The following is a 26,662-nucleotide window of genomic DNA, read 5'->3' on the forward strand; positions in this document are numbered from 1 at the left end:
GTTTCTGAATAATAACAATGTTTGTATTAAATGTGACTTTTTAAAGAAAGACACTGAAAATATGAAGAAAATGCTGTAGCTTTAACTCCAAACTCCAGATATGGTTATTTAGTGTGACTGGTTGTGTGTTGCTGCTGATTAGGATAAGGTTCTTGCGTGGCTCTGAGGTCCTACTTGGCGTTCTGGTTGAGCCTCATGGCGCTGATGCACTTCCCCAGCGTCAGCAGCGAGCTGTTGATGTTTCCCGCCTCCTTCAGCCTCTCACCAGTGTTGTGGGTCCGAGAACAGCGCTCCGAGCCGGCCAGGTCGCACAGCGCCAGCCTGAACACAACACACAGTCATGAACCTGTGCAGGTAAACCGCAGGCAAACCCCCACTGCTGCTGGATTAATGAGACTCACTCGCTGATGCCAAGGACTCTGGGAACCCCGACGTCGTCCACCCGCAGGATCCTGATGGAGAAGATGCTGTGGCTGCAGAGACAAACAGCTTCAACACTCTGAGCTTAGCAGCTTAAATGGGTTTTTATTCACGGTAGGGTTTTGAATCTTTATGCTATGCTAAACTAGCAATTTCCACTTGTTTCTAATCTTTATGCTAACCTAAGCTAAGATAGCAGTTTTTCCTTGTTTCAGATCTTTATGCTAGGCTAAGCTAGCAGTTTCCTATTGTTTCAAATCTTTATGCTAAGCTAAGCTACCTTTTTCCCCTTGTTTTGAATCTCTTCCAGTCTTCATGCTAGGCTATTTTAGCAGTTGACCCATTTGAAGTCTTCATGCTAGGGTATTTTAGCAGTAGCCTCATTTGAAGTCTTATGCTAGGCTAAGCCAGGAGTTTCCCATTGTTTCGAATCTTTATGCTAACATAGATAACAGTTTCCCATTGTTTCGAATCTTTATGCTAACACAGCCAGCAGTTTCCCATTGTTTCGAATCTTTATGCTAACATAGATAGCAGTTTCCCATTGTTTCGAATCTTTATGCTAACATAGCTAGCAGTTTCCCCTTGTTTCAAATCTTTATGCTAAGGTAAGCTAGCAGTTTCCCTTTGTTTCAAATCTTTATGCTACGCTAGCAGTTTTTCCTTGTTTCGAATCTTTATGCTAGGCTAAGCTAGCAGTTTCCCTTTGTTTCAAATCTTTATGCTACGCTAGCAGTTTTTCCTTGTTTCGAATCTTTATGCTAGGCTAAGCTAGCAGTTTGTCCTTGTTTCGAATCTTTATGTTTCCCCTTGCTTCGAATCTCTTCCAGTCTTCATGCTAGGCTATTTTAGCAGTTGCCCCATTTGAAGTCTTTATGCTAGGCTAAGCGATGCATTCAGGGACTGTCAGAATGTTGGACATCTGAAAACTCTTTCCAGTTTCTGGGTTATAAACAGTAATGGTGAAGACATCACACCAACAGGTTTCAGAGGACAGTGAGCTGTCAGGGAGCTTTAAAGTTCAGATCTGTTAACATTCTTTATGCAGATATTCCTGGATGTCTGAATGAACCACTTCCTGTTTCTATGTTTAAAATTTAACTTCCTCCCGTCTGCTGCTGCTGAAACTAGAGTTTGATCTAAACCGTATCTGAAGGTGAAGCCCACCTCCTGCTGCTCAGATGGTTCAGTTTGGTGGACGAGAAGCTCTGGTTCCTCTTCCCGATCTTCATCACCCTGTAGGCCTCCTCAGAGCTGCTCACCTGGACCCAGCGCAGGTCTGAGGTAAACCGGTAAACACACAGGTAGTAAACATATTGGTAAACATTCAGGTAGTAAACATACAGGTAAACACACAGGTAGTAAACATACAGGTAGTAAACACACAGGTAGTAAACATACAGGTAAACACAAAGGTAGTAAACATACAGGTAAACACACAGGTAGTAAACATACAGGTAGTAAACATACAGGTAGTAAACACACAGGTAGTAAACATACAGGTAGTAAACACACAGGTAGTAAACACACAGGTAGTAAACATACAGGTAGTAAACACACAGGTAAACACACAGGTAGTAAACACACAGGTAAACACACAGGTAGTAAACACACAGGTAGTAAACACACAGGTAAACACACAGGTAGTAAACATACAGGTAGTAAACACACAGGTAAACACACAGGTAGTAAACATACAGGTAGTAAACACACAGGTAAACATATAGGTAGTAAACACACAGGTAAACACACAGGTAGTAAACACACAGGTAGTAAACACACAGGTAAACACACAGGTAGTAAACATACAGGTAGTAAACATACCGGTAAACACACAGGTAGTAAACATACAGGTAGTAAACACACAGGTAGTAAACATACAGGTAAACACACAGGTATTAAACACACAGGTAGTAAACATACAGGTAGTAAACATACAGGTAGTAAACACACAGGTAGTAAACATACAGGTAAACACACAGGTAGTAAACATACAGGTAGTAAACACACAGGTAGTAAACATACAGGTAAACACACAGGTAGTAAACATACAGGTAGTAAACACACAGGTAAACACACAGGTAGTAAACACACAGGTAGTAAACATACAGGTAGTAAACACACAGGTAAACACACAGGTAGTAAACATACAGGTAGTAAACACACAGGTATTAAACACACAGGTAGTAAACACACAGGTAAACACACAGGTAAACACACAGGTAGTAAACACACAGGTAAACACACAGGTAGTAAACACACAGGTAGTAAACACACAGGTAGTAAACATACAGGTAGTAAACACACAGGTAGTAAACACACAGGTAGTAAACACACAGGTAAACACACAGGTAGTAAACACACAGGTAGTAAACACACAGGTAAACACACAGGTAGTAAACATACAGGTAGTAAACACACAGGTAAACATACAGGTAGTAAACACACAGGTAAACACACAGGTAGTAAACACACAGGTAGTAAACACACAGGTAAACACACAGGTAGTAAACATACAGGTAGTAAACATACCGGTAAACACACAGGTAGTAAACATACAGGTAGTAAACACACAGGTAGTAAACATACAGGTAAACACACAGGTATTAAACACACAGGTAGTAAACATACAGGTAGTAAACATACAGGTAGTAAACACACAGGTAGTAAACATACAGGTAAACACACAGGTAGTAAACATACAGGTAGTAAACACACAGGTAGTAAACATACAGGTAAACACACAGGTAGTAAACATACAGGTAGTAAACACACAGGTAAACACACAGGTAGTAAACACACAGGTAGTAAACATACAGGTAGTAAACACACAGGTAAACACATAGGTAGTAAACATACAGGTAGTAAACACACAGGTATTAAACACACAGGTAGTAAACACACAGGTAAACACACAGGTAAACACACAGGTAAACACACAGGTAGTAAACACACAGGTAAACACACAGGTAGTAAACACACAGGTAGTAAACACACAGGTAGTAAACACACAGGTAGTAAACATACAGGTAGTAAACACACAGGTAGTAAACACACAGGTAGTAAACACACAGGTAGTAAACACACAGGTAGTAAACATACAGGTAGTAAACACACAGGTATTAAACACACAGGTAGTAAACATACAGGTAGTAAACACACAGGTAGTAAACACACAGGTAGTAAACATACAGGTAGTAAACACACAGGTAGTAAACACACAGGTAGTAAACACACAGGTAGTAAACATACAGGTAAACACACAGGTAGTAAACACACAGGTAGTAAACATACAGGTAAACACACAGGTAGTAAACACACAGGTAGTAAACACACAGGTAGTAAACATACAGGTAAACACACAGGTAGTAAACACACAGGTAGTAAACATACAGGTAGTAAACACACAGGTAGTAAACATACAGGTAGTAAACATACAGGTAGTAAACACACAGGTAGTAAACATACAGGTAGTAAACACACAGGTAGTAAACACACAGGTAGTAAACATACAGGTAAACACACAGGTAGTAAACACACAGGTATTAAACACACAGGTAGTAAACACACAGGTAAACACACAGGTAGTAAACACACAGGTAGTAAACATACAGGTAAACACACAGGTAGTAAACACACAGGTAGTAAACATACAGGTAGTAAACACACAGGTAAACACACAGGTAGTAAACATACAGGTATTAAACACACAGGTAGTAAACACACAGGTAAACACACAGGTAAACACACAGGTAGTAAACACACAGGTAGTAAACACACAGGTAAACACACAGGTAGTAAACACACAGGTAGTAAACACACAGGTAGTAAACATACAGGTAGTAAACACACAGGTATTAAACACACAGGTAGTAAACATACAGGTAGTAAACACACAGGTAGTAAACATACAGGTAGTAAACATACAGGTAGTAAACACACAGGTAGTAAACATACAGGTAGTAAACACACAGGTAAACACACAGGTAGTAAACACACAGGTAGTAAACACACAGGTAGTAAACATACAGGTAGTAAACATACAGGTAAACACACAGGTAGTAAACACACAGGTAGTAAACATACAGGTAAACACACAGGTAGTAAACATACAGGTAGTAAACACACAGGTAGTAAACATACAGGTAGTAAACACACAGGTAAACACACAGGTAGTAAACACACAGGTAGTAAACACACAGGTAGTAAACATACAGGTAAACACACAGGTAGTAAACACACAGGTAGTAAACATACAGGTAAACACACAGGTAGTAAACACACAGGTAGTAAACACACAGGTAGTAAACATACAGGTAAACACACAGGTAGTAAACACACAGGTAGTAAACATACAGGTAGTAAACATACAGGTAGTAAACACACAGGTAGTAAACATACAGGTAGTAAACATACAGGTAGTAAACACACAGGTAGTAAACATACAGGTAGTAAACACACAGGTAGTAAACACACAGGTAGTAAACATACAGGTAAACACACAGGTAGTAAACACACAGGTATTAAACACACAGGTAGTAAACACACAGGTAAACACACAGGTAGTAAACACACAGGTAGTAAACATACAGGTAAACACACAGGTAGTAAACACACAGGTAGTAAACACACAGGTAGTAAACATACAGGTAGTAAACACACAGGTAAACACACAGGTAGTAAACACACAGGTAAACACACAGGTAGTAAACACACAGGTATTAAACACACAGGTAGTAAACATACAGGTAAACACACAGGTAGTAAACATACAGGTAAACACACAGGTAGTAAACACACAGGTAAACACACAGGTAGTAAACATACAGGTATTAAACATACAGGTATTAAACACACAGGTAGTAAACACACAGGTATTAAACACACAGGTAGTAAACATACAGGTAAACACACAGGTAGTAAACACACAGGTAAACACACAGGTAGTAAACACACAGGTATTAAACACACAGGTAGTAAACACACAGGTAGTAAACATACAGGTAAACACACAGGTAGTAAACATACAGGTAGTAAACATACAGGTAGTAAACATACAGGTAAACACACAGGTAGTAAACATACAGGTAGTAAACATACAGGTAGTAAACATACAGGTAGTAAACACACAGGTAAACACACAGGTAGTAAACACACAGGTAGTAAACATACAGGTAGTAAACACACAGGTAGTAAACATACAGGTAGTAAACATACAGGTAGTAAACATACAGGTAAACACACAGGTAGTAAACATACAGGTAGTAAACATACAGGTAGTAAACACACAGGTAAACACACAGATAGTAAACACACAGATAGTAAACACACAGGTAGTAAACATACAGGTAAACACAGGTCGTAAACACACAGGTATTAAACACACAGGTAGTAAAGACACAGGTATTAAACACACAGGTAAACACACAGGTAGTAAACACACAGGTAGTAAACATACAGGTAAACACACACGTAGTAAACACACAGATAGTAAACACACAGGTAGTAAACATACAGGTAAACACACAGGTCGTAAACACACAGGTATTAAACACACAGGTAGTAAACACACAGGTAGTAAACACACAGGTAAACACACAGGTAGTAAACACACAGGTATTAAACACACAGGTAGTAAACATACAGGTAGTAAACACACAGGTAAACACACAGGTAGTAAACACACAGATAGTAAACACACAGGTAGTAAACATACAGGTAAACACACAGGTAGTAAACATACAGGTAGTAAACACACAGATAAACACACAGGTAGTAAACACACAGATAGTAAACACACAGGTAGTAAACATACAGGTAAACACACAGGTAGTAAACACACAGGTATTAAACACACAGGTAGTAAACACACAGGTATTAAACACACAGGTAAACACACAGGTAGTAAACACACAGGTAGTAAACATACAGGTAAACACACAGGTAGTAAACACACAGATAGTAAACACACAGGTAGTAAACATACAGGTAAACACACAGGTAGTAAACACACAGGTAAACACACAGGTCGTAAACACACAGGTAGTAAACACACAGGTAAACACACAGGTAGTAAACACACAGGTATTAAACACACAGGTAGTAAACATACAGGTAGAAAACACACAGGTAAACACACAGGTAGTACACACAGGTAGTAAACATACAGGTAAACACACAGGTCGTAAACACACAGGTATTAAACACACAGGTAGTAAACACACAGGTAGTAAACATACAGGTAAACACACAGGTAGTAAACACACAGGTATTAAACACACAGGTAGTAAACACACAGGTATTAAACACACAGGTAAACACACAGGTAGTAAACACACAGGTAGTAAACATACAGGTAAACACACAGGTAGTAAACACACAGATAGTAAACACACAGGTAGTAAACATACAGGTAAACACACAGGTAGTAAACACACAGGTAAACACACAGGTCGTAAACACACAGGTAGTAAACACACAGGTAAACACACAGGTAGTAAACACACAGGTATTAAACACACAGGTAGTAAACATACAGGTAGTAAACACACAGGTAAACACACAGGTAGTAAACACACAGGTAGTAAACATACAGGTAAACACTCAGGTCGTAAACACACAGGTAGTAAACACACAGGTAGTAAACACACAGGTAGTAAACACACAGGTAAACACACAGGTCGTAAACATACAGGTAAACACACAGGTAGTAAACACACAGGTAAACACACAGGTAGTAAACACACAGGTAGTAAACATACAGGTAGTAAACACACAGGTAGTAAACACACAGGTAAACACACAGGTCGTAAACATACAGGTAAACACACAGGTAGTAAACACACAGGTAGTAAACACACAGGTAAACACACAGGTCGTAAACACACAGGTAGTAAACACACAGGTAGTAAACACACAGGTAGTAAACACACAGGTAAACACACAGGTCGTAAACATACAGGTAAACACACAGGTAGTAAACACACAGGTAAACACACAGGTAGTAAACACACAGGTAGTAAACACACAGGTCGTAAACACACAGGTATTAAACACACAGGTATTAAACACACAGGTAGTAAACACACAGGTATTAAACACACAGGTAGTAAACACACAGGTATTAAACACACAGGTAGTAAACACACAGGTAAACACACAGGTAGTAAACACACAGGTAGTAAACATACAGGTAGTAAACACACAGGTAAACACACAGGTCGTAAACACACAGGTAAACACACAGGTAGTAAACACACAGGTAGTAAACATACAGGTAGTAAACACACAGGTAAACACACAGGTCGTAAACATACAGGTAAACACTCAGGTCGTAAACACACAGGTAGTAAACACACAGGTAGTAAACACACAGGTAGTAAACACACAGGTAAACACACAGGTCGTAAACATACAGGTAAACACACAGGTAGTAAACACACAGGTAAACACACAGGTAGTAAACACACAGGTAGTAAACACACAGGTCGTAAACACACAGGTATTAAACACACAGGTATTAAACACACAGGTAGTAAACACACAGGTATTAAACACACAGGTAGTAAACACACAGGTATTAAACACACAGGTAGTAAACACACAGGTAAACACACAGGTAGTAAACACACAGGTAGTAAACATACAGGTAAACACACAGGTAAACACACAGGTAGTAAACATACAGGTAACACACAGGTAGTAAACACACAGGTAGTAAACATACAGGTAAACACACAGGTAGTAAACATACAGGTAAACACACAGGTATTAAACACACAGGTAGTAAACACACAGGTAGTAAACACACAGGTAGTAAACATACAGGTAAACACACAGGTAGTAAACACACAGGTAGTAAACACACAGGTAGTAAACATACAGGTAAACACACAGGTAGTAAACACACAGGTAGTAAACATACAGGTAAACACACAGGTAGTAAACACACAGGTAAACACACAGGTAGTAAACACACAGGTATTAAACACACAGGTAGTAAACATACAGGTAGTAAACACACAGGTAGTAAACATACAGGTAGTAAACATACAGGTAACCACACAGGTAGTAAACATACAGGTAGTAAACATACAGGTAAACACACAGGTAGTAAACATACAGGTAGTAAACATACAGGTAGTAAACATACAGGTAGTAAACATACAGGTAAACACACAGGTAGTAAACACACAGGTAGTAAACATACAGGTAAACACACAGGTAGTAAACATACAGGTAGTAAACACACAGGTAGTAAACATACAGGTAGTAAACACACAGGTAGTAAACACACAGGTAGTAAACATACAGGTAAACACACAGGTAGTAAACACACAGGTAGTAAACATACAGGTAAACACACAGGTAGTAAACATACAGGTAGTAAACATACAGGTAAACACACAGGTAGTAAACACACAGGTAGTAAACATACAGGTAAACACACAGGTAGTAAACACACAGGTAGTAAACATACAGGTAAACACACAGGTAGTAAACACACAGGTAAACACACAGGTAGTAAACACACAGGTATTAAACACACAGGTAGTAAACATACAGGTAGTAAACACACAGGTAGTAAACATACAGGTAGTAAACATACAGGTAACCACACAGGTAGTAAACATACAGGTATTAAACACACAGGTAGTAAACATACAGGTAAACACACAGGTAGTAAACACACAGGTAGTAAACACACAGGTAGTAAACATACAGGTAGTAAACATACAGGTAAACACACAGGTAGTAAACACACAGGTAGTAAACACACAGGTAGTAAACATACAGGTAACCACACAGGTAGTAAACACACAGGTAGTAAACATACAGGTAAACACACAGGTAGTAAACACACAGGTAGTAAACATACACACGTGGACAAAATTGTTGGTACCCCTCAGTTAAAGAAGGAAAAACCCACAATTCTCACTGAAATCACTTGAAACTCACAAAAGTAACAATAAATAAAAATTTGTTGAAAATTAAATAATCAAAAACAGCCATTACTTTTGAATTGTTGATTAACATAATTATTTAAAAAAACAAACTAATGAAACAGGCCTGGACAAAAATGATGGTACCTCTATAAAAGATTGAAAACTATTTGACCAGAGTGACATGATTAACTCAGGTGTGTCATTTAATTGACATCACAGGTGTTTCCAAACTCATAATCAGTCAGTCTGCCTATTTAAAGGGAGACAAGTAGTCACCCTGCTGTTTGGTGAAAAGGTGTGTACCACACTGAACATGGACAACAGAAAGCGAAGGAGAGAATTGTCCCAGGACATCCGAAAAAAAATGATAGACAAACATCTTAAAGGTAAAGGCTATAAGACCATCTCTAAACAGCTTGAAGCTCCTGTGACAACAGTGGCTCATATTATTCAGAAGTTCAAGACCCACGGGACAGTAGCCAACCTCCCTGGACGTGGCCGCAGGAGGAAAATTGATGACAAATTGAAGAGACGGATCGTTGGAATTGTATCCAAAGAGCCCAGAGCAACCTCCAAAGAAATTAAAGGTGAACTCCAAGGCCAAGGTACATCAGTGTCAGATCGCACCATTCGTCGTTGTTTGAGCCAAAGTGGACTTCATGGGAGACGACCAAGGAGGACACCACTGCTGAAAAAAACTCATAAAAAAGCCAGACTGGAATTTGCAAAAATGCATGTTGACAAGCCACAAAGCTTCTGGGAGAATGTCCTTTGGACAGATGAGACCAAACTGGAGCTTTTTGGTAAGGCACATCAACTCTATGTTCATAGACTCAAAAACCAAGCATACGAAGAAAAGAACACTGTCCCTACGGTGAAACATGGAGGAGGCTCAGTAATGTTTTGGGGCTGCTTTGCTGCATCTGGCACAGGGTGTCTTGAAAGTGTGCAAGGTACGATGAAATCTGAAGACTATCAAGGCATTCTGGAGAGAAATGTGCTGCCTAGTGTCAGAAAGCTTGGTCTCAGTCGCAGGTCATGGGTCTTCCAACAGGACAACCATCCAAAACACACAGCCAAAAACACCCAAGAATGGCTGAGAGAAAAGCGTTGAACTATTCTAAAGTGGCCTTCTATGAGCCCAGATCTGAATCCCATTGAACATATGTGGAAGGAGCTGAAACATGCCATTTGGAGAAGACACCCATCAAACCTGAGACAACTGGAGCTGTTTGCTCATGAGGAGTGGGCCAAAATACCTGTTGACAGCTGCAGAACGCTCATTGACAAATACAGAAATCGTTTAATTGCAGTGATTGCCTCAAAAGGTTGTGCAACAAAATATTAAGTTATGGGTACCATCATTTTTGTCCAGCCCTATTTCATTAGTTTGTTTTTTAAATAATTATGTTAATCAACAATTCAAAAGTAATGGCTGATTTGATTATTTAATTTTCAATACATTTTTATTTATTGTTACTTTTGTGAGTTTCAAGTGATTTCAGTGAGAATTGTGGGTTTTTCCTTCTTTAACTGAGGGGTACCAACAATTTTGTCCACGTGTGTACAGGTAAACACACAGGTAGTAAACACACAGGTATTAAACACACAGGTAGTAAACACACAGGTAGTAAACACACAGGTAGTAAACACACAGGTATTAAACACACAGGTAGTAAACATACAGGTAGTAAACACACAGGTAGTAAACACACAGGTAAACACACAGGTAGTAAACATACAGGTAAACACACAGGTAGTAAACACACAGGTAAACACACAGGTAAACACACAGGTAGTAAACACACAGGTAAACACACAGGTAGTAAACACACAGGTAAACACACAGGTAAACACACAGGTAGTAAACACACAGGTAAACACACAGGTAAACACACAGGTAGTAAACACACAGGTAAACACACAGGTAAACATACGTTTACCTTTAATGAAGGAGTTTCCTTTGACATCCTGAGACAGTCGCAGCACCGTCCTCCTCTGGTGTCCACTGGGAACCTGAACGTCACAAATCAATCACACTGTCAATCATATCATCAATCAATCACCATCAATCATTAATCGCGTCATTGATCGACTGACTTCCATCAACACAACAGGAGTGTTTAGTTTGAGGAAGACATCAGAGTGAACCCGAAACCTTTATGGAGAATAAACTAATAAATATAATAATTCTGCAATGTTGTACTAAATGGAGCGTTACCGTGGTAACAACAGGACCAATCAGGAATAAAGAAATAACTGAAGAGGTCATCGTGAGGTGTTAAGTATTTAGTTTAAAGATGTCTGAACCTTTATTTATCTACTTAGACGGCTAACATGGATAAACTAGCCTGGTCACATCTGTAAAATCATCAAAATGCTGCTTTTACTCGTAAAGCAAGTTATGGATCTGAAGGAGTTTCTGTGGTTTAGAGTCTAACAGCTGCTGGGGGACAGATGAGAGCGTTACCTGTTCCAGCAGGTCGTGGATGTTCTCGTTGTAAATCTCACAGAATGAAACCCAGACAGAGAAACGGACGTTTGAGTCGACGTCCAGACAGAAGCTGTCGGCTTCAGAAGTACTGTTTACGCTGCTGTCACTGCTGAGAGAGGCTGGAGACACACACACACACACACACACACACACACACACACACACACACACACACACACACACACACACACACACACACACACACACACACACACACACACACACACACACACACACACACACACACACACACACACAGATGTGGGTCAGTTTGATCCCTGTGAGGCTTCAGGTTAATCTCTGGTAATAAACTGTGACTGACCTTCCAGAAAAGCTGACTTTCCACAGGTCAGAGTTTTGTCGCTCTGCAGACAGGAAGCAGAAAAATACAAAAATAAAAACTATAAAATCACATTGTTTTTGTTTGAACACAGAATCTGATTGAGAGATGGAACAACTTCTGCAGCTCCACACTGGATTCATCTATTTACTATGAGATTTGTTATGACATCAGAGCGTCTGCAGTGACGTCGGTGATGACGTCAGAGCGTCCTACCTCCTTCAGCAGCCTCAGCAGGTTCCTCTTGCTGCTGCTTTCTGCTGCCTGCTGGTCTGCAGTCAGTCTGCTGAAGTCTCGGCAGCGTTGAGGCTTCAGGTCACAGCGACCGTACTGACGACCTTCAATACTGTTGAAGATCACAGACAGAGACCTGGGCAGCAGACCCGAGTCATGGTCCGGACCTGAGGGACAGACAGGATGTTAGACAGGATGTTTAATCAGACAGACAGATGTTTAGTCAGACAGACAGGTTGTCCTGACCCAGGAAGGTGAAGGTCTTTCCAGCATTGGTGACTCCATAAGTGAACACCAGACAGTTTCCTCCCTGCAGCACGTTTTGGACCAAACCCCGAACAGAACCATCGAACACCTTCCTCTGACTGGCCTCTGGACCGAACACCTGGAAACACAACAGCATCAACACCTGCAGACAGACAGGTGGACAGACACACAGCTCAGGTGTAGAATGCTACCTGTGTGAAGCTGAACCTCTGTGCCGTCTGTGGGAGGGACTTGTCGCCCTGTCGGTTTGATTGACAGGTCCTGGGGGCCTTGAGGACCACGGTGTCGGGCCCCTCAATGGTCACACAGTCCTGAAAACCAAACACAGCTGCTGGATTCTGATTGGCTCCAAGCATTCATCCTCAGAAACAATCAGATCATCAATTGACTGACGGAAAAATCTAATATTTGATCATCAGATAATCTGTATTGAAGCATCCACTGGTTTAAAAGTCACACACACATGCACCAGGTGTGTTACCTGGGACTGTCCGTTGTCGCTCTCTGCTGCAGTAAAAGGTCGGACTCTGAGGTAAACCTGCAGGTTCTCCGTCTGCGACTGAAGGTTCTCCTGCTGAGAGAACCACAGCATCATCACACACCTGCTCCAGCATCCTCCTGACCAGCACACAGGTGACACTCACCAGGGCAGGCAGAGCAGCAAATTCTCCCAGCAGGTCTCTCTTGATGTCCTCAATCTCCACCGGTCCGACCCGCTCCGGCTTCCCGTTGAAACACGACTCCATCATCTCTGTCCAAACACACAGCAGGTAACCAGCCTATAAATAATCCTATAATAATAATAATATATAACCTATAAACAACCTGTAATAATAATAATATATAACCTATAATAATATATAACCTATAAATAACCTGTAATAATAATAATAATATATAACCTATAAATAACCTGTAATAATAATAATAATATATAACCTATAAATAACCTGTAATAATAATAATAATATATAACCTATAAACAACCTATAATAATAATAATAATAATAATATATAACCTATAAACAACCTATAATAATAATAATAATAATAATATATAACTTATAAATAACCTGCAATAATAATAATAATAATAACAATAATAATAATAATAATATATAACCTATAAATAACCTGTAATAATAATATATACTGTAACCTATAAATAACCACAACTCCTCATGGATCCTTTATTTTAGTGCAAGAAAGTTCACACTTAAGGAATTTTCACAAAACATGATGAACAACCTGACATTTATCAAGAAAAATAAATCCAGTTCATCATTTCCACATTACAACTTCCAGATCACAGAGTGTCTGCAAAGGAACACAACATTTAGTCACCTGGAAATGAATTATACAAAAACAGGACAAAATGTTAGAAAAATGACAAAAACAAGAAACAAAATGACAAAAAGTAGAAAAAACACAAGCAAGACAAAAAAACACAAAACAACATACAGCAAAACAAACGACAAAAACAAAACAAAATATTACAAAAACGAAATTGAAAATGAGCAATGTAGTATTTTACTTTAGGATCAAAACGGCAAAAAGTTGGAGAAAAAAGAAAAAAGAACTAAAACAAGACAAAATATATAATAAAAACAACAAAATCAAGACAAAATTGTGAAAAAACAACAAAAACGAGACAAAAAAGTTACAAGCCTACAAAAAATTGGACAAATGACAAAAACGTGGCAAAAAATTACACAAACGAGACCAAGACATAAAAGACATTGAACACAATGAGTCTGGTTTGGTGGAACCCTGCTGTTGATGCTCTGACACAATATTTATGCATCTTTTTATGGATTCATTTTATACATTTTCGATCAAAACTATCTCATGTCATCCAAATAAAGTGAGCAACGCAGTGTAGGCATCAATCTCGCTTCCTTTACTGAGTTTGCTTACTGTTCTGTTGTCCGTGGCGATACGAATTGACAGTGACTGCAAAAATGGCTCCAGTTAAAACATTTAGACACGACAAAACCCGTTCTACCCAACGAGACAAATGATTTCAACGGAATATAAAGTTCCTAGTTTCTTTTGATAAAATGATTTATAGAGTGCCTGAAATTATATCATTCAATGGCAAAACAAATTCTGTAATTTCAACGGTTCAGTGGCCCGCAGGCCGTTTTGATGTCTGCATAAGCATTTTTCAAAATTGAACAACACTGCCAACGCGATTATATAAACACTATACACCCATGGCAAGCTTAGATTGATCAACATTAATCCCCACTTATATTTGATTTGCCTCATGTAATAAAGAGAGCATGTGTTCACATTTGGTGTTTGTGTTTTCAAGAATGTTTACTTAAAGTCTATAAGAACTGATGTGGCATTTTGGAATGGCTTGTGGAAATCTGACCAGAATATAATAGACTGGACTAGTTGACATGTTTTGATCGCAAGAACAAGTGGGTTTATATTTGTCATATTTTCTCCCCATCACTAATTTTTAGAAAAGAAACATGAAAATTTTATTTAATTTAGTTTTTGGAAATGGCTACAAATACAACAAAATGTTCTCCAAATTGTGCCAGAATGCCCCATTTTGCATCTTGATTTTCAAAATTTTTACGGGGGGGCATGCCCCCGGACCCCCCTAGGGCCTTTGGCCCTTGCCTTCACCCCACCACCTCACAGCCATTTCAACCCAGGGGAAACAGTGATGTTGTGTTCTTTTGTAGACACTCTATGATCTGGAAGTTGCAATGTGGAAATGATAAACTGAGGATGAATGCTGATGAAACTTAACCCGTTTTTCTTCATGTTTAGTAAAAAGATAATTTATTAAATGTGAACAAAGGAACCATTTGGAGTTGTGGTTATTTGCAGGTTATTATGCTGTGGTTTTACTGGTCCGGCCCACTGGAGATCAGACTGGGATGTATGTAGAACCTGAAGTAGAATAAGTTTGACTCTCCTTGTTGAAATCAATAAAGTTTTGTAGGATGACTGCAACAATCAGAATGACTTCCAAAGATAAAATGATCTCAGATGTCTACATCAGAGTTAAACCAATGAGCAACTACTTCGTTCCGTGCTTTAATTTAACCTATTTCAGTATTATAATGTCTCTCCCAGTATCAGCTGAACAAACAGCGTGTTTATCATGGAAATGAGTTTGTTTTTAAACAATCTCAGTGTTTTCAGTCCAGCTCTGGGAGCGATAGTAAAGCTACTGTGGAATAGTATCTTTAAATAAGACGTTCTAATTAATGTACTATCTGCACCGATCGTAATAAGATGATTTTAAAAATATTCTCATTAATAACTTTACCTGAAGGTAAACGAAAAGCCAAAAAAAATGAAGCTTTAAATGAGAAGAAATAATCTCTGAATACATCATATTAAGCTATCAACAGTCAAATAGGCTCAGAACAATCAGGAAAACTTAATTATTAGTCTGAACAAATCACACAAGAGGCAAATAATGAATAAACTGCAATAAAAATAAGCCATGAGGACAGTTTATGAGCCTCTGTTAGCTTTGTTGTTAGCATTAGCCACAACTAGCTAACTCGAACATTCTCTCACGTCTGTTTTCTTGGAACGTACTTTCAGAAACCAAACTTCACTTTAACTCGCAGATGTGGACGTTAAACAGACATTTAATCAAAGTGTGACTCACTCTGGGCGTCTTTTATCCCCCACACACCGAGTTAAAAACAGAAAACATCGAACGTTAGCTTCACCGCTGCTCCTCTTTCCGCGGTCAACTTTTTAAACTGCGGCCGCTTGACCAATCGGATGTCGTCTGTGAGGAGACGTCACAGGTCTCGTTCGCATCTATGATCACGATCTCGCGAGACTAGCTGGTCAGCGAGAGAACTAATGGGACTGAAATAAAAACGAGATAAAATGTTTAATTATTTCATTTTTATTAAATTAAATTAATTTAAATCTGTAAACAGTCAATGTCTAAATATAGAAGGTCAGTCATAGAGTCTATGATGTACTTATGTCAAGTTTGGAAAAAGGTAAAGAAGTAAATTATTATTTTGATGTTTTTATTTATTTATTTATTCCTATACTTTCTTGTTTTCTGTTGTTGTTTTGTACTGATCTCCTTTGCTGCTGCAGGATTTCAAATTTTCTCCTCTGTGAAGCTTATTTTTTATTTCATTTTATTATTAGAACTGAACTTTAAATAAATAAAAATAATATAAAAACATTAAACCAACGTAAAATAAAGCCTGAAATATTGATTTAACGATATAAAAAAATAATCTAAACATGCTAAATATCATCACGATAGTTGTTGCTATTAGCTAATAATAACTTTTAATAAACAGATAATAAGATATTAATGATAGAACCATAAAAATGAACATATACATTTATTTATATGAGCAACATGTTTTAACAATAATTTAAAAAAGCACCAAAGAACCAGAAAATAATTAAAATGCTAAATGTATATATTTAATTATTTATTAACGTTTATTTAACTAGGTGAAATCCTTTTTCAGCGGAGTCCTGGCCAGGAAAGGCAGCAGCAAATACAAAACCCAGTTAAAACAGAATTAAAACAAGAGCAAAAAAAAAGAAAATAAATATTTGAAATGAAAACTAAACACCGGTGGCTGATGGTGACGTCATCAGCGGTGGACAGCGCCGAGCAGAAGGAGGGTTTGGATGGGATTTATGGATTAGAACCTCGGAGACCTTCAGCGGCAGATATCTGCTGCTTTCAACCTTTATCTAGATCGAATCTGACTCAGCAAACTGCTGCTAACGGCTTCTATCGTTTGGTGTGTCAGAGCTACGGAATAAACCGCGACAAGAAAAGAAGAAAGGAGAGAGGGGGACGCAGCAGGACGGTTACCTTGACAACGGTGAGACGGGAGGAGGGGGGAGGCTGGATTTTCTGTTATTGATCAGCTGTAGGGTCAATAACATTATCAGAGCTGTGGATGATTAAATATGTGAGTGAGGTGAGCTAACGTATCATTTATAAAGCTAAGCTAATGCTAATGGGGCTGATTAGCAGATTAAAGAATCACCAGGCTGTAAAAATCCTCTGTTACTGCTGTAAAATATAACATCAGTGTGAAATGATTTTAAACTGTATCAGCTCTCAGTGACTGCATTATTTATCAGCAGAACAGCAGAATATTTCCTCTGATGAACTTGGAAACAAACTCTTAATAGAGATGATCATTAAAGTTCAGGCTCCAAAGTAGAAACTCAAAGTGAATCCAGCTGTGATTCCAGTCAGTCTAACTGATGAACATGGTTCTAAAAGGAGCTGAGAACAGCAGAACGTTCTCAGTTCTGGACCTATGGACTGGGTCTATCTATGTCTGCATCATGGCTCTACGTGGAGGAGAACTGAATGGAGGAAACCAACATCTGAGGAGTCATAGTTCCACTAGTCAGGAGGTCTAGAAGGAGTCATAGTTCCATTCATCAGGAGGTCTAGAAGGAGTCATAGTTCCATTCATCAGGAGGTCTAGATGGAGTCATAGTTCCACTAATCAGGAGGTCTATAAGGAGTCATAGTTCCACCAATCAGGAGGTCTAGAAGGAGTCATAGTACCACTGATCAGAGCTCCTAAAATGACTCCACAGACAGTGAACTACTTTCTCCATCCAGCTGTAAAAACAGACATCAGCTGCTTCAGACTTGGTTCAGGGGTTCTCCATGGAAACCAGAGTTAGTGTGAAGCTCAGACAGTATGAAGGAACCTTCAGAACATCAACCTCTATGGACGGAGGACCAGAACTAAACCTGATTACTGCTCAGAACTAAACTTCCACATGAAAGTTTTCTGAAGAAAATGAGAAGAAGCCTGATGGATGTTGGAGAACATTCTCTGGTCAGATGAAGACCAATGAGTTGGGCTCAGATGGAGTCCAGATGTTTGATGAGAACCTGACCAGGTCCTGACATGGTCCTGACAGTGAAGCATGGAGGTGGGAGTGTGATGATCTTGGGCTGCATGAGGTCAGAAGGTGTTGAAGACATTTCTAGATGAAGGTCTGAGGAGGAACCAGAATACTGTCTGACCAGATGAAGAAGAGGAACATTCCAGCAGGAGCACATCCAAAGAACAACATCAGACCAGAGCTTCTCCACTAGAACCAAGTGGAACCAGGACCTGGACAGTGTGAGTCCTGAAGCCAGCAGAACGTTTGAGGTGTTCTCCAGAGAAAGGTAGAGCAACACTACCCCTCCAGCAGAGAGCAGCTGAAGAACACAGAGAAGAAATGAGTGGACTCTGGTTTCCTCCTTGCTGAGGAGGACTGAGTCATCAGAGATAAAGGAGGACATACGAAGGACTGGAGGAACCAAAGAACTTCAGGAAACATGGAGTCACTTTAGGTCCATTGAGTTCCTGCTGTGGAGCCTGAATTTAATCCATGAAATTTGAACTGTAGTTTGGAATCTGATACCAGAGTAGATACTAATACTGCTGTAGAAGTAATCTGATTACTGTGAGATGGTCTAGTTCAAAATCAAGTGACATGAGTTCAGAAGAGGTTACTGCAGCTGGATGCTGTGGAACATTAAACACAGATTTAAAAATGAATGAAAATTATTCTTTTTGTGAATATTCAAGGTGAAGCTGTTGTAGAAATGAAAGATAGTTTTTCCAAACGAGAGCAGCTCCTAAAATTTATAATCTACAGATTATAAAACACTAATAACTGAGGTTGGATTGATGTGTCCAGCAGGGGGCGCTGCTGTTGTCCCAGTAAATAGACCTGACTGCAGTATTACTGCGCTGATTTTGACTGTTTTGTTGAGAAACCAAAGGGATGCTATTAAAGGGGATCTTCGTTTTTTTTCAACCTGGGGTCTGTTTTCATGTCATTTCATACATGTGAGTGATGGAGAAATGAATTTTCGACATAGCTCCAGTATTTAGCCAGGCAGGCAGCTTAGCAGCTCAGCTAGCGAAAAGTATGGGGCAACTTGCCCCCCCCCCACGTCAAAGTCCGCCCTAACGTGTTTTTTTCCCCACACTGACCGGCTCAGATAGTCTCAACGAGTGTCCCACAACATACTAGAGATGAGAAGTGAACGAAAACCTCCACATTACCTGGCAATCGTTCTTTGTTGTGGTCTGTATCCAAATCTCAGGACGCTGGAAAGCAAATCTCGTTCCGAAATCGCGCGATTTCGGATCGAGATTTGCAAGTTGCCCCATACTTTTCACTAGCTGAGCTGCTAAGCTGCCTGCCTGGCTAAATACTGGAGCTATGTTGAAAATTCATTTCTCCATCACTCACATGTATAAAATGACATATGGAAACAGACCCCAGGTTGAAAAAAAACGAAGTTCCCCTTTAAGTAGTGACCTTTCATTTATTCCAAACCTCCCATTTCTTCACAGATGTAATCATAGAAAAATAGAAACCATAAAAGTCATATTTTTCTGTAAAAACAGTGTAAAGTGTCAAAGTGTGACATTTTAATGTATTTGACACATATTTACTCAGCATTCCCTGAAAATGACTCAGAATTTCTTAAAATAAAATAATAATAGTAATAAAATAAAATGGACTGAGAAGGTACAGAAATCAAAGTGAGTGAACGGCTACAGATATATGCCATCTATAGAGCTCAAAATTTGTCCAGAACAATTAAACACGTAGTTATAATAAAGTGTAATATTTAAAGTGTCTCACTGAGAAGAATCTGAACCACAAACTGGTTTAAAACAGATCAAATATAAAGACAATAATCAGGTCAGACAGAAGTGATCAGGAGGAACAGATCAGACATCAGTCAGGAAAGCCACAAAAAGAGACAAATTAACCACAAAAAGAGACTAAATCACCAAAAAAAAAACGGCCAAAATTACCACAAAGAAGCACAAAATCAGCACAAAGAGACACAAAATTTCCCCTGAATGATGCAAAATATCCACAGACTGAAATTACCACAAAAAGATGCAAAATGAACCCAAACAGACATAAAATAACCACAAAAAGAAACAAAACCACCACAAATAGGGCCAAAACTACCACAAAATGACCCCAAATCACCTCAAAATAAGTGAAAATGCCATAAAAGGACACAAAATCTCCACTAAAAGAAGTAAAATTGCCCCAAAGAACCATCTGGTTCTTCATCTCCAGTAACTTCACCAATGCTCAGAGTTCTACCTTCAGACTGGGAATATTTCCAGAGTTCCAGGTCCTTGAAGTCCATAGAGGAGAATGTCCCCTGTGGAAAGTTCTAGAGTAGACCTACTGACAACTGGAGAAAGTTCTAGAGTAGACCTACGGACAACTGGAGAAAGTTCCAGAGTAGACCTACCGACAACTGGAGAAAGTTCTAGAGTAGACCTACCGACAACTGGAGAAAGTTCTAGAGTACCGTAGACCTACGGACAGCTGTACAGTTGTCGGTAGGTCTACTCCTGAACTTTCTCCAGTTGTCGGTAGGTCTACTCCTGAACTTTCTCCAGTTGTCGGTAGGTCTACTCTAGAACTTTCTCCAGGGGACGTTCTCCTTTCCTGCTTCTAGTTTTTTAAGTTTAGTCTCATTTAGAACATTCCAGGTCCTTGAAGTCCACAGAGGTGGGTCCAGATTTATCACTTTTTAATGGATTTTTTCAGAACTTCATCAGTCCAGCAGATAGAACCATGACATTTAGGAGGAGAAACATCTGAGTTCTGGGAAAAACTGACATTTTATATAATTTTTGTATAGTTTGGGAATGCTTTTATGTCATTTTCAATTTTTTAAAAAAAATGATTTTGGGTCATTTAGTCAGTTTTACATCCTGTCTGGGTCCCAATCTAAAGACTAAATGTGTTTTCTGTTCAGTATTATTCGTCTTTTCTCTCTAATGACTCCAGTAGAAACAGTGAATCATGTTTCTAGATGATCCTGGTTCCTTCTTCCAGCAGTTCTGATCTGATAAATAATAGAACCATGAGGTAAACCGTCCTGAAGCAGACCTGTGATGTTCTCCAGGCCTCCAGGTGTGTCTGTGTGGGTGAGTAAAGCCGTCATGTCGGTGGAGTGGAGCGGTGATGGGGGGAAGTGGCTGGACGCCCACTACGACCCGGTGGCCGGCCTCTACACCTTCTCGTCCTGCGTGGACCTGGCCGACCTGAGCGGTGACGGGGAGAGCCGGCTGGTGGTGGGCGACCTGGGCTTGGGCGGCTCCGGCATGAAGCTGAAGGTTTACCGCGGCACGGCGCTGATGAGCGAGAGCACGCTGCTGGACCTGCCCGCCGGCCTCGTCGCCTTCTTCATGGACCTACATGAGCCCCGAATCCCCGCCGTCGCCGTGGCGTCCGGACCCTGCATCTACGTCTACAAGAACCTGCGGCCGTACTTCAAGTTCACGCTGCCCGGTCTGGAGGTCAACACGCTGGAGCAGGTCAGTTATTTACAGCTCTTCAGGGACATATTAGCTGCTGATGTCAGTCTGTACAACATAAAACTGCTCTTTATGTGAGTTTTTATTTCATTTATAGTATCTTTAGGTCCGATCAACAACAGTTCTGTCATATTTTGGACCAATTTTTGCACATTTTCAAAAGATATAAACTCAAACAGGGTAACCCAAACAGAGCTGACATTTGTCCAGGATGTTCTCCAGGCATGGGGGATCAAAAGTTACCAAAATGCTCCACAGAAGTGTAAGGGTGTGGAAACGGCGGCCGGCTGAACTTCGACAGTTGGCCATGGAACAGGAAGTGCTGTGTAACTAGCCTGAACATGCTCCATTCTGCCTCAAACTTTACATGTATGATCAGAGTCCAGCCTGCAGCAGATACATAGGCTGAACTATTTGTTGTCTTTTATTTTTACATCACTTATTGATGTGTCGTGGTTTAATTATACTAAACTACCAAATTATCTACATATTGGTCTAAAATTTTCATAATTCAGTTATATTTTCTGGCCTTAGTTTTGCATGTGTGTATTTTTGACTTTTTAACGTTGATTGATTTGTTGTTTTTTTACATATATGATGATAAAACTGCCTTTTTACCACCACAGATCATACAGACTGATGAAAACACTTCCAGTCAACAGTCTTGTTGCGAAAATAATTTCTCTCATGCTTCTTTTTCTGTTAAGTAAAAAGGAAATATTTGTGAAATTACAATAAATTTGCAAAGACATTTAAATTTTTTTTAATCTATAAACATTTTTCTTTCCTGGTTATTGATAGAAAATGCATTTAATATTATTTTATAGTTTACATTTATATTCACACTATTTTTTATTGCACAAATGACCTCAGTGATCTTCAGGGGTTTCTGTGGATTGATCATCAATAATAAATGATGAAGTCCACCTTAGACCGTAGCAGGATGAACAGAGGAGAGGACAGTGTGGCTGGCTCACCTGGCTGCACCTGTGATGTGCTGCTGTGCTCTGATTGGTCAGGACGTGTGGCAGCAGGTGAGGGAGGGGCAGATCGACCCTCTGACGCTGAAGGAGATGTTGGAGAGCATCAGGAAGAAGGCCGACGTGCCGCTGTCGGTTCGCTCACTGCGCTTCCTGTCGCTGGACGGCGACGACATGCACGACTTCGTACAGCTGCACAAGCTGCAGCCAATCAGACGGCAGGTAACGCTTACATCACAGTGATGTCACCAGGTGGAGGTGCATTCTGCATTCACACTGATCTCCCTGTGCTGAGAATTTATTTATGAGAGTCAGTGTTCCTTCAAAATGACTCAGAAATTGTTTATGTTTCTCAAAATGTGTCAAAATGTATCAAACTTGATGGAAAATGTTTAGAATGACTCAAAACTTGAAGCTGTTTTAGAGAAATTGTTGTTATTGTCACCGTTACAGATGGATCATTGTCATTCTGGATGATTTGTGACTTCTTCGGGTCAGACAGCAGGAATCCTGTTAATCAACAGCTGCTGACCGAAAGTGGTTTCCAGGACAGAAATAAGATGTTGAATGTTAAACCCTGGCAGTGTATTTACGATCTACCTGACTAGTTTACCTGCTGGGGACTGAACCCACCTGAGGAGACTGAAGCTGCTGCTGAAAGTAACCAGACCGTGTTCCATCATGGTGTCAGGAAAACCGCAAAACACTGATGTTCCTCTGAGGTCGTACCTGTTCACTGCTCACGCTGTCATTGGTCGATTGTTTCAGACAGTCATCACCTGCATCGGAACTCTGAAGAAGAGCACAGCGGACGAAGACGGAGTCAGCTGTCTGGTGATCGGGACGGAGAGCAGCGACGTCTTCATCCTCGACCCCGAAGCCTTCATCATCCTGTCCAAGGTGAGCTGGTCTGATCTGGTCTGAACCGGTCTGATCTGGTCTGAACCAGTCTGATCTGGTCTGAACCAGTCTGATCTGGTCTAAACCAGTCTCAACCAGTCTGGTCTGGTCTGAGCTGGTCTGATCTGGTCTGAACCAGTCTGATCTGGTCTAAACCAGTCTCAACCAGTCTGGTCTGGTCTGAGCTGGTCTGATCTGGTCTGAACCAGTCTGATCTGGTCTGAATCAGTCTGATCCGGTTGGTAAGGGAACATGTCTTAACACCAGTCGTAGGTGTTTGGGTTGGGAGGATAAAGATGTAGATCAGTAACCCGTTGACTCTTCCAGATGTCTCTGCCGGCTGCTCCCACCATGATGGACGTGACGGGTCAGTTTGACGTGGAGTTCCGCATCACGGTGGCATGTCGTAACGGCAACATCTACATCTTGCGCAGGTGAGACACACCTGGGGTCCAGGTGATGCTGCTCTCTCTCCATGCGGTACACCTGATCTGACTAATGTGGCTACAGACTGAACCTGACAGGTGTTTGTTCCTGCAGGGAGTCCGACAAACCAAAGTACTGCATCGAGCTGTCTTCTCACCCCGTCGGTCTGGTGAGACTCGGGAAGAACGTGGTGGTCGGCTGCACCGACGAGAGTCTGCAGGGCTTCACCCAGAAGGTAAAAGTAAAGGAGAGGAGCTCAGCAACACAAACAGGTCTGAGTCATTACCTGTCAAATCCACTAAATCCGGTTAAAGTTCGAAAAGAATCAGTCAGATCTGAGGTCAGGGGACTGACTTCAGATGAAGTCACCCAGAAATGTTCTATTTTTAGGAAGATTCTTTGTGTTTTTGTGTCTTCAGGGGAAGAAGTTGTGGAAGACCATCCTCGCTGCTCCCATCACCACCATGGCCGCCATGGACCTCCCCACCAGGGGCTTCCTGGCGGTGCTGGTGGGTCTGGCCAACTGCGAGGTGCAGCTGTACCGGGACAAGAACCTGCTGAGCACCATCAAGACTCCCGACGTGGTCACCAGCATCTGCTTCGGCCGGTACGGCCGCGAGGACGGGACGCTCATCATGACCACCAAGGGAGGCGGCCTGATGGTGAAGATCCTGAAGAGGACGGCGGCGTTCGACGACAGGGACAGCGCTCCCGGCCCGCCGCCGGCCCAGAGCATCCGACTCAATGTGCCCAAGAAGACCAAGCTGTACGTGGACCAGACGCTGAGGGAGCGTGAGAACGGCCTGGCCATGCACCGCGCCTTCCAGATGGACCTGAGCCGCCTGAGGCTGGCCGCCGCCAAGGCCTACGTCAAGGCGCTGGAGTCCAGTCTGACGCCGATGTCCTCCAGCCTCTCGGAGCCGCTCAAGATGAACGCCGTGGTCCAGGGCCTTGGCCCATCCTTCAAGCTGACCCTGAACGTCCAGAACACGGCGGCCTGCCGGCCCGTCATGAACCTGGCCATCAGCTTCCTGTACGACGAGAGCCTGTACCGGATGAGGAGCCCCTATCTGAGGATCCCCCTGCTGGTGCCCGGACTCATCTACCCCGTGGAGACCTTCGTGGAGTGCACCAGCGACAAGGGCATCTCTGACATCATCAAGGTGTTTGTGCTGCATGAGGGGAGGAGCTCACCGCTGCTGACCGCCCACATCAACATGCCGGTCAGCGAGGGCCTGACGCTCACCTGATGATCAGCTGATGATCAGCTGATGATCACCTGATGATCTCCTGATGACTGATGGTCCAGCTGGCTGATTCAGATATTTTTGAACATTTTGGAAAAATTCTGTTCTGATAAATTCAAGTTTAAAAATTCAAAATGACTAATTCAGACTAAAGTTACAAAAAAGTTTATTATAAATTAATTAAGAATTTAATGGGAATTGCTCAGAGATAATGATTGTAATAAATTAAACTGAATTTGAATCTATTACACTGAAACCAAAATAACATATATATATATATATATATATATATATATATATATATATATATATATATTCTGTTTTAATGTAATAGATTTTAGTTTGAATAGAATTAGTGAAGCTGAGATATTCAAATGACATTTTTTACATTTCTGTTGCATTTCTTCAGGTTGAAAATCAGAAAAATGACTTTAAAGGTAAAATGCAGATGTTTAAATATCTACTTTAGTTCACTTTTCAGGTTATTTTTTGTAAAGTTGAGAAATTGTTGGAGCTGCAGACAAATGTTTAAACTGAAGATGTAGAGTTTCAGCTGCTTCCTGTTTGTAGAATTTCAGTTTAAAGCAGCAGATTCACTGCAGAGGAAAACTTGTAGAAACAGAACAGATGTCTTCTGTATTTCTTACATTAAGTCTGGTGTGAACTAAAATAAAAGCTGAACTAATGGGTTTGTTGTTTCTTAAACAGATTGTTTTTGTCAGCCAGGTGAAGGTTTCTTTAAAAAAATACTGTCAGAATAAATCTTTATGAACAGAAACCCAATAAATCTACTTTGGAACCTTAATAATTAAAAACAAGACATCGAACATTAAAGGATTCCAGACATGTTTTTCTGATCAGATGCCATAATTCAGGCTTTAATCATATCTCCAGTGGAATACTTTCCTCGTTTCTATTTTTAGTGACATTATTTACAGCTGTTTCACCTGTATAAGGTCTCACCTGTCCTCAGCAGCCAATGAGGGTTCAGTGTTTTTGCCCGAAGACACTTCAGCGGGAGGAGGAGTCGAACCATCAACCCTGCAA

General features: G+C 40.5%; 2 protein-coding genes across 5 annotated transcripts in view; one reads left to right on the forward strand and one right to left on the reverse strand.

The window, feature by feature from the left end:
• Positions 1-16,465, reverse strand: part of LOC110947555 (kinesin-like protein KIF20B) — a 37,765-nt gene extending 21,300 nt beyond the window's left edge. For 2 of the 4 annotated variants that reach the window (XM_051939673.1, XM_051939674.1), the window contains exons 1-12: positions 16,347-16,365; positions 13,345-13,451; positions 13,182-13,274; positions 12,892-13,011; positions 12,680-12,818; positions 12,416-12,600; positions 12,182-12,224; positions 11,836-11,978; positions 11,309-11,381; positions 1,588-1,699; positions 402-473; positions 175-321 (exon numbers count right to left, since the gene is read on the reverse strand). In XM_051939673.1, coding sequence (XP_051795633.1) covers positions 175-321; positions 402-473; positions 1,588-1,699; positions 11,309-11,381; positions 11,836-11,978; positions 12,182-12,224; positions 12,416-12,600; positions 12,680-12,818; positions 12,892-13,011; positions 13,182-13,274; positions 13,345-13,449 — 1,232 coding nt within the window. In that variant the 5' untranslated portion in view covers positions 13,450-13,451; positions 16,347-16,365. Of the gene's footprint in view, positions 1-174; positions 322-401; positions 474-1,587; positions 1,700-11,308; positions 11,382-11,835; positions 11,979-12,181; positions 12,225-12,415; positions 12,601-12,679; positions 12,819-12,891; positions 13,012-13,181; positions 13,275-13,344; positions 13,452-16,346 lie in introns of all 4 variants that reach the window. The other 2 variants (XM_051939672.1, XM_051939671.1) reach the window with 2 other exon arrangements.
• Positions 16,466-17,315: 850 nt separating this feature from the next.
• On the forward strand, positions 17,316-26,304 carry LOC110972474 (Bardet-Biedl syndrome 1 protein homolog). Its single transcript, XM_022222861.2, has 7 exons — positions 17,316-17,553; positions 21,651-22,062; positions 23,082-23,264; positions 23,811-23,942; positions 24,270-24,376; positions 24,483-24,603; positions 24,788-26,304. Exons 2-7 carry the CDS (start codon positions 21,688-21,690, stop codon positions 25,616-25,618), a joined length of 1,749 nt encoding a protein of 582 aa, XP_022078553.1. The 5' UTR covers positions 17,316-17,553; positions 21,651-21,687; the 3' UTR covers positions 25,619-26,304.
• The last annotated feature ends 358 nt before the right edge of the window (positions 26,305-26,662 follow it).

Source organism: Acanthochromis polyacanthus, chromosome 19 (genome assembly GCF_021347895.1).
Source record: "Acanthochromis polyacanthus isolate Apoly-LR-REF ecotype Palm Island chromosome 19, KAUST_Apoly_ChrSc, whole genome shotgun sequence".
Lineage (NCBI taxonomy): Eukaryota > Metazoa > Chordata > Actinopteri > Pomacentridae > Acanthochromis > Acanthochromis polyacanthus.

Excerpts from the sequence above, each read along its gene's own strand:
- LOC110972474 (XM_022222861.2), top strand. The coding sequence starts at position 21,688 with ATGTCGGTGGAGTGGAGCGGTGATGGGGGGAAGTGGCTGGACGCCCAC. Across the intron at positions 22,063-23,081 it reads AGGTCAACACGCTGGAGCAG|GACGTGTGGCAGCAGGTGAG; the intron begins GTCAGTTATTTA and ends CTGATTGGTCAG. Across the intron at positions 24,604-24,787 it reads TGCAGGGCTTCACCCAGAAG|GGGAAGAAGTTGTGGAAGAC; the intron begins GTAAAAGTAAAG and ends TTGTGTCTTCAG.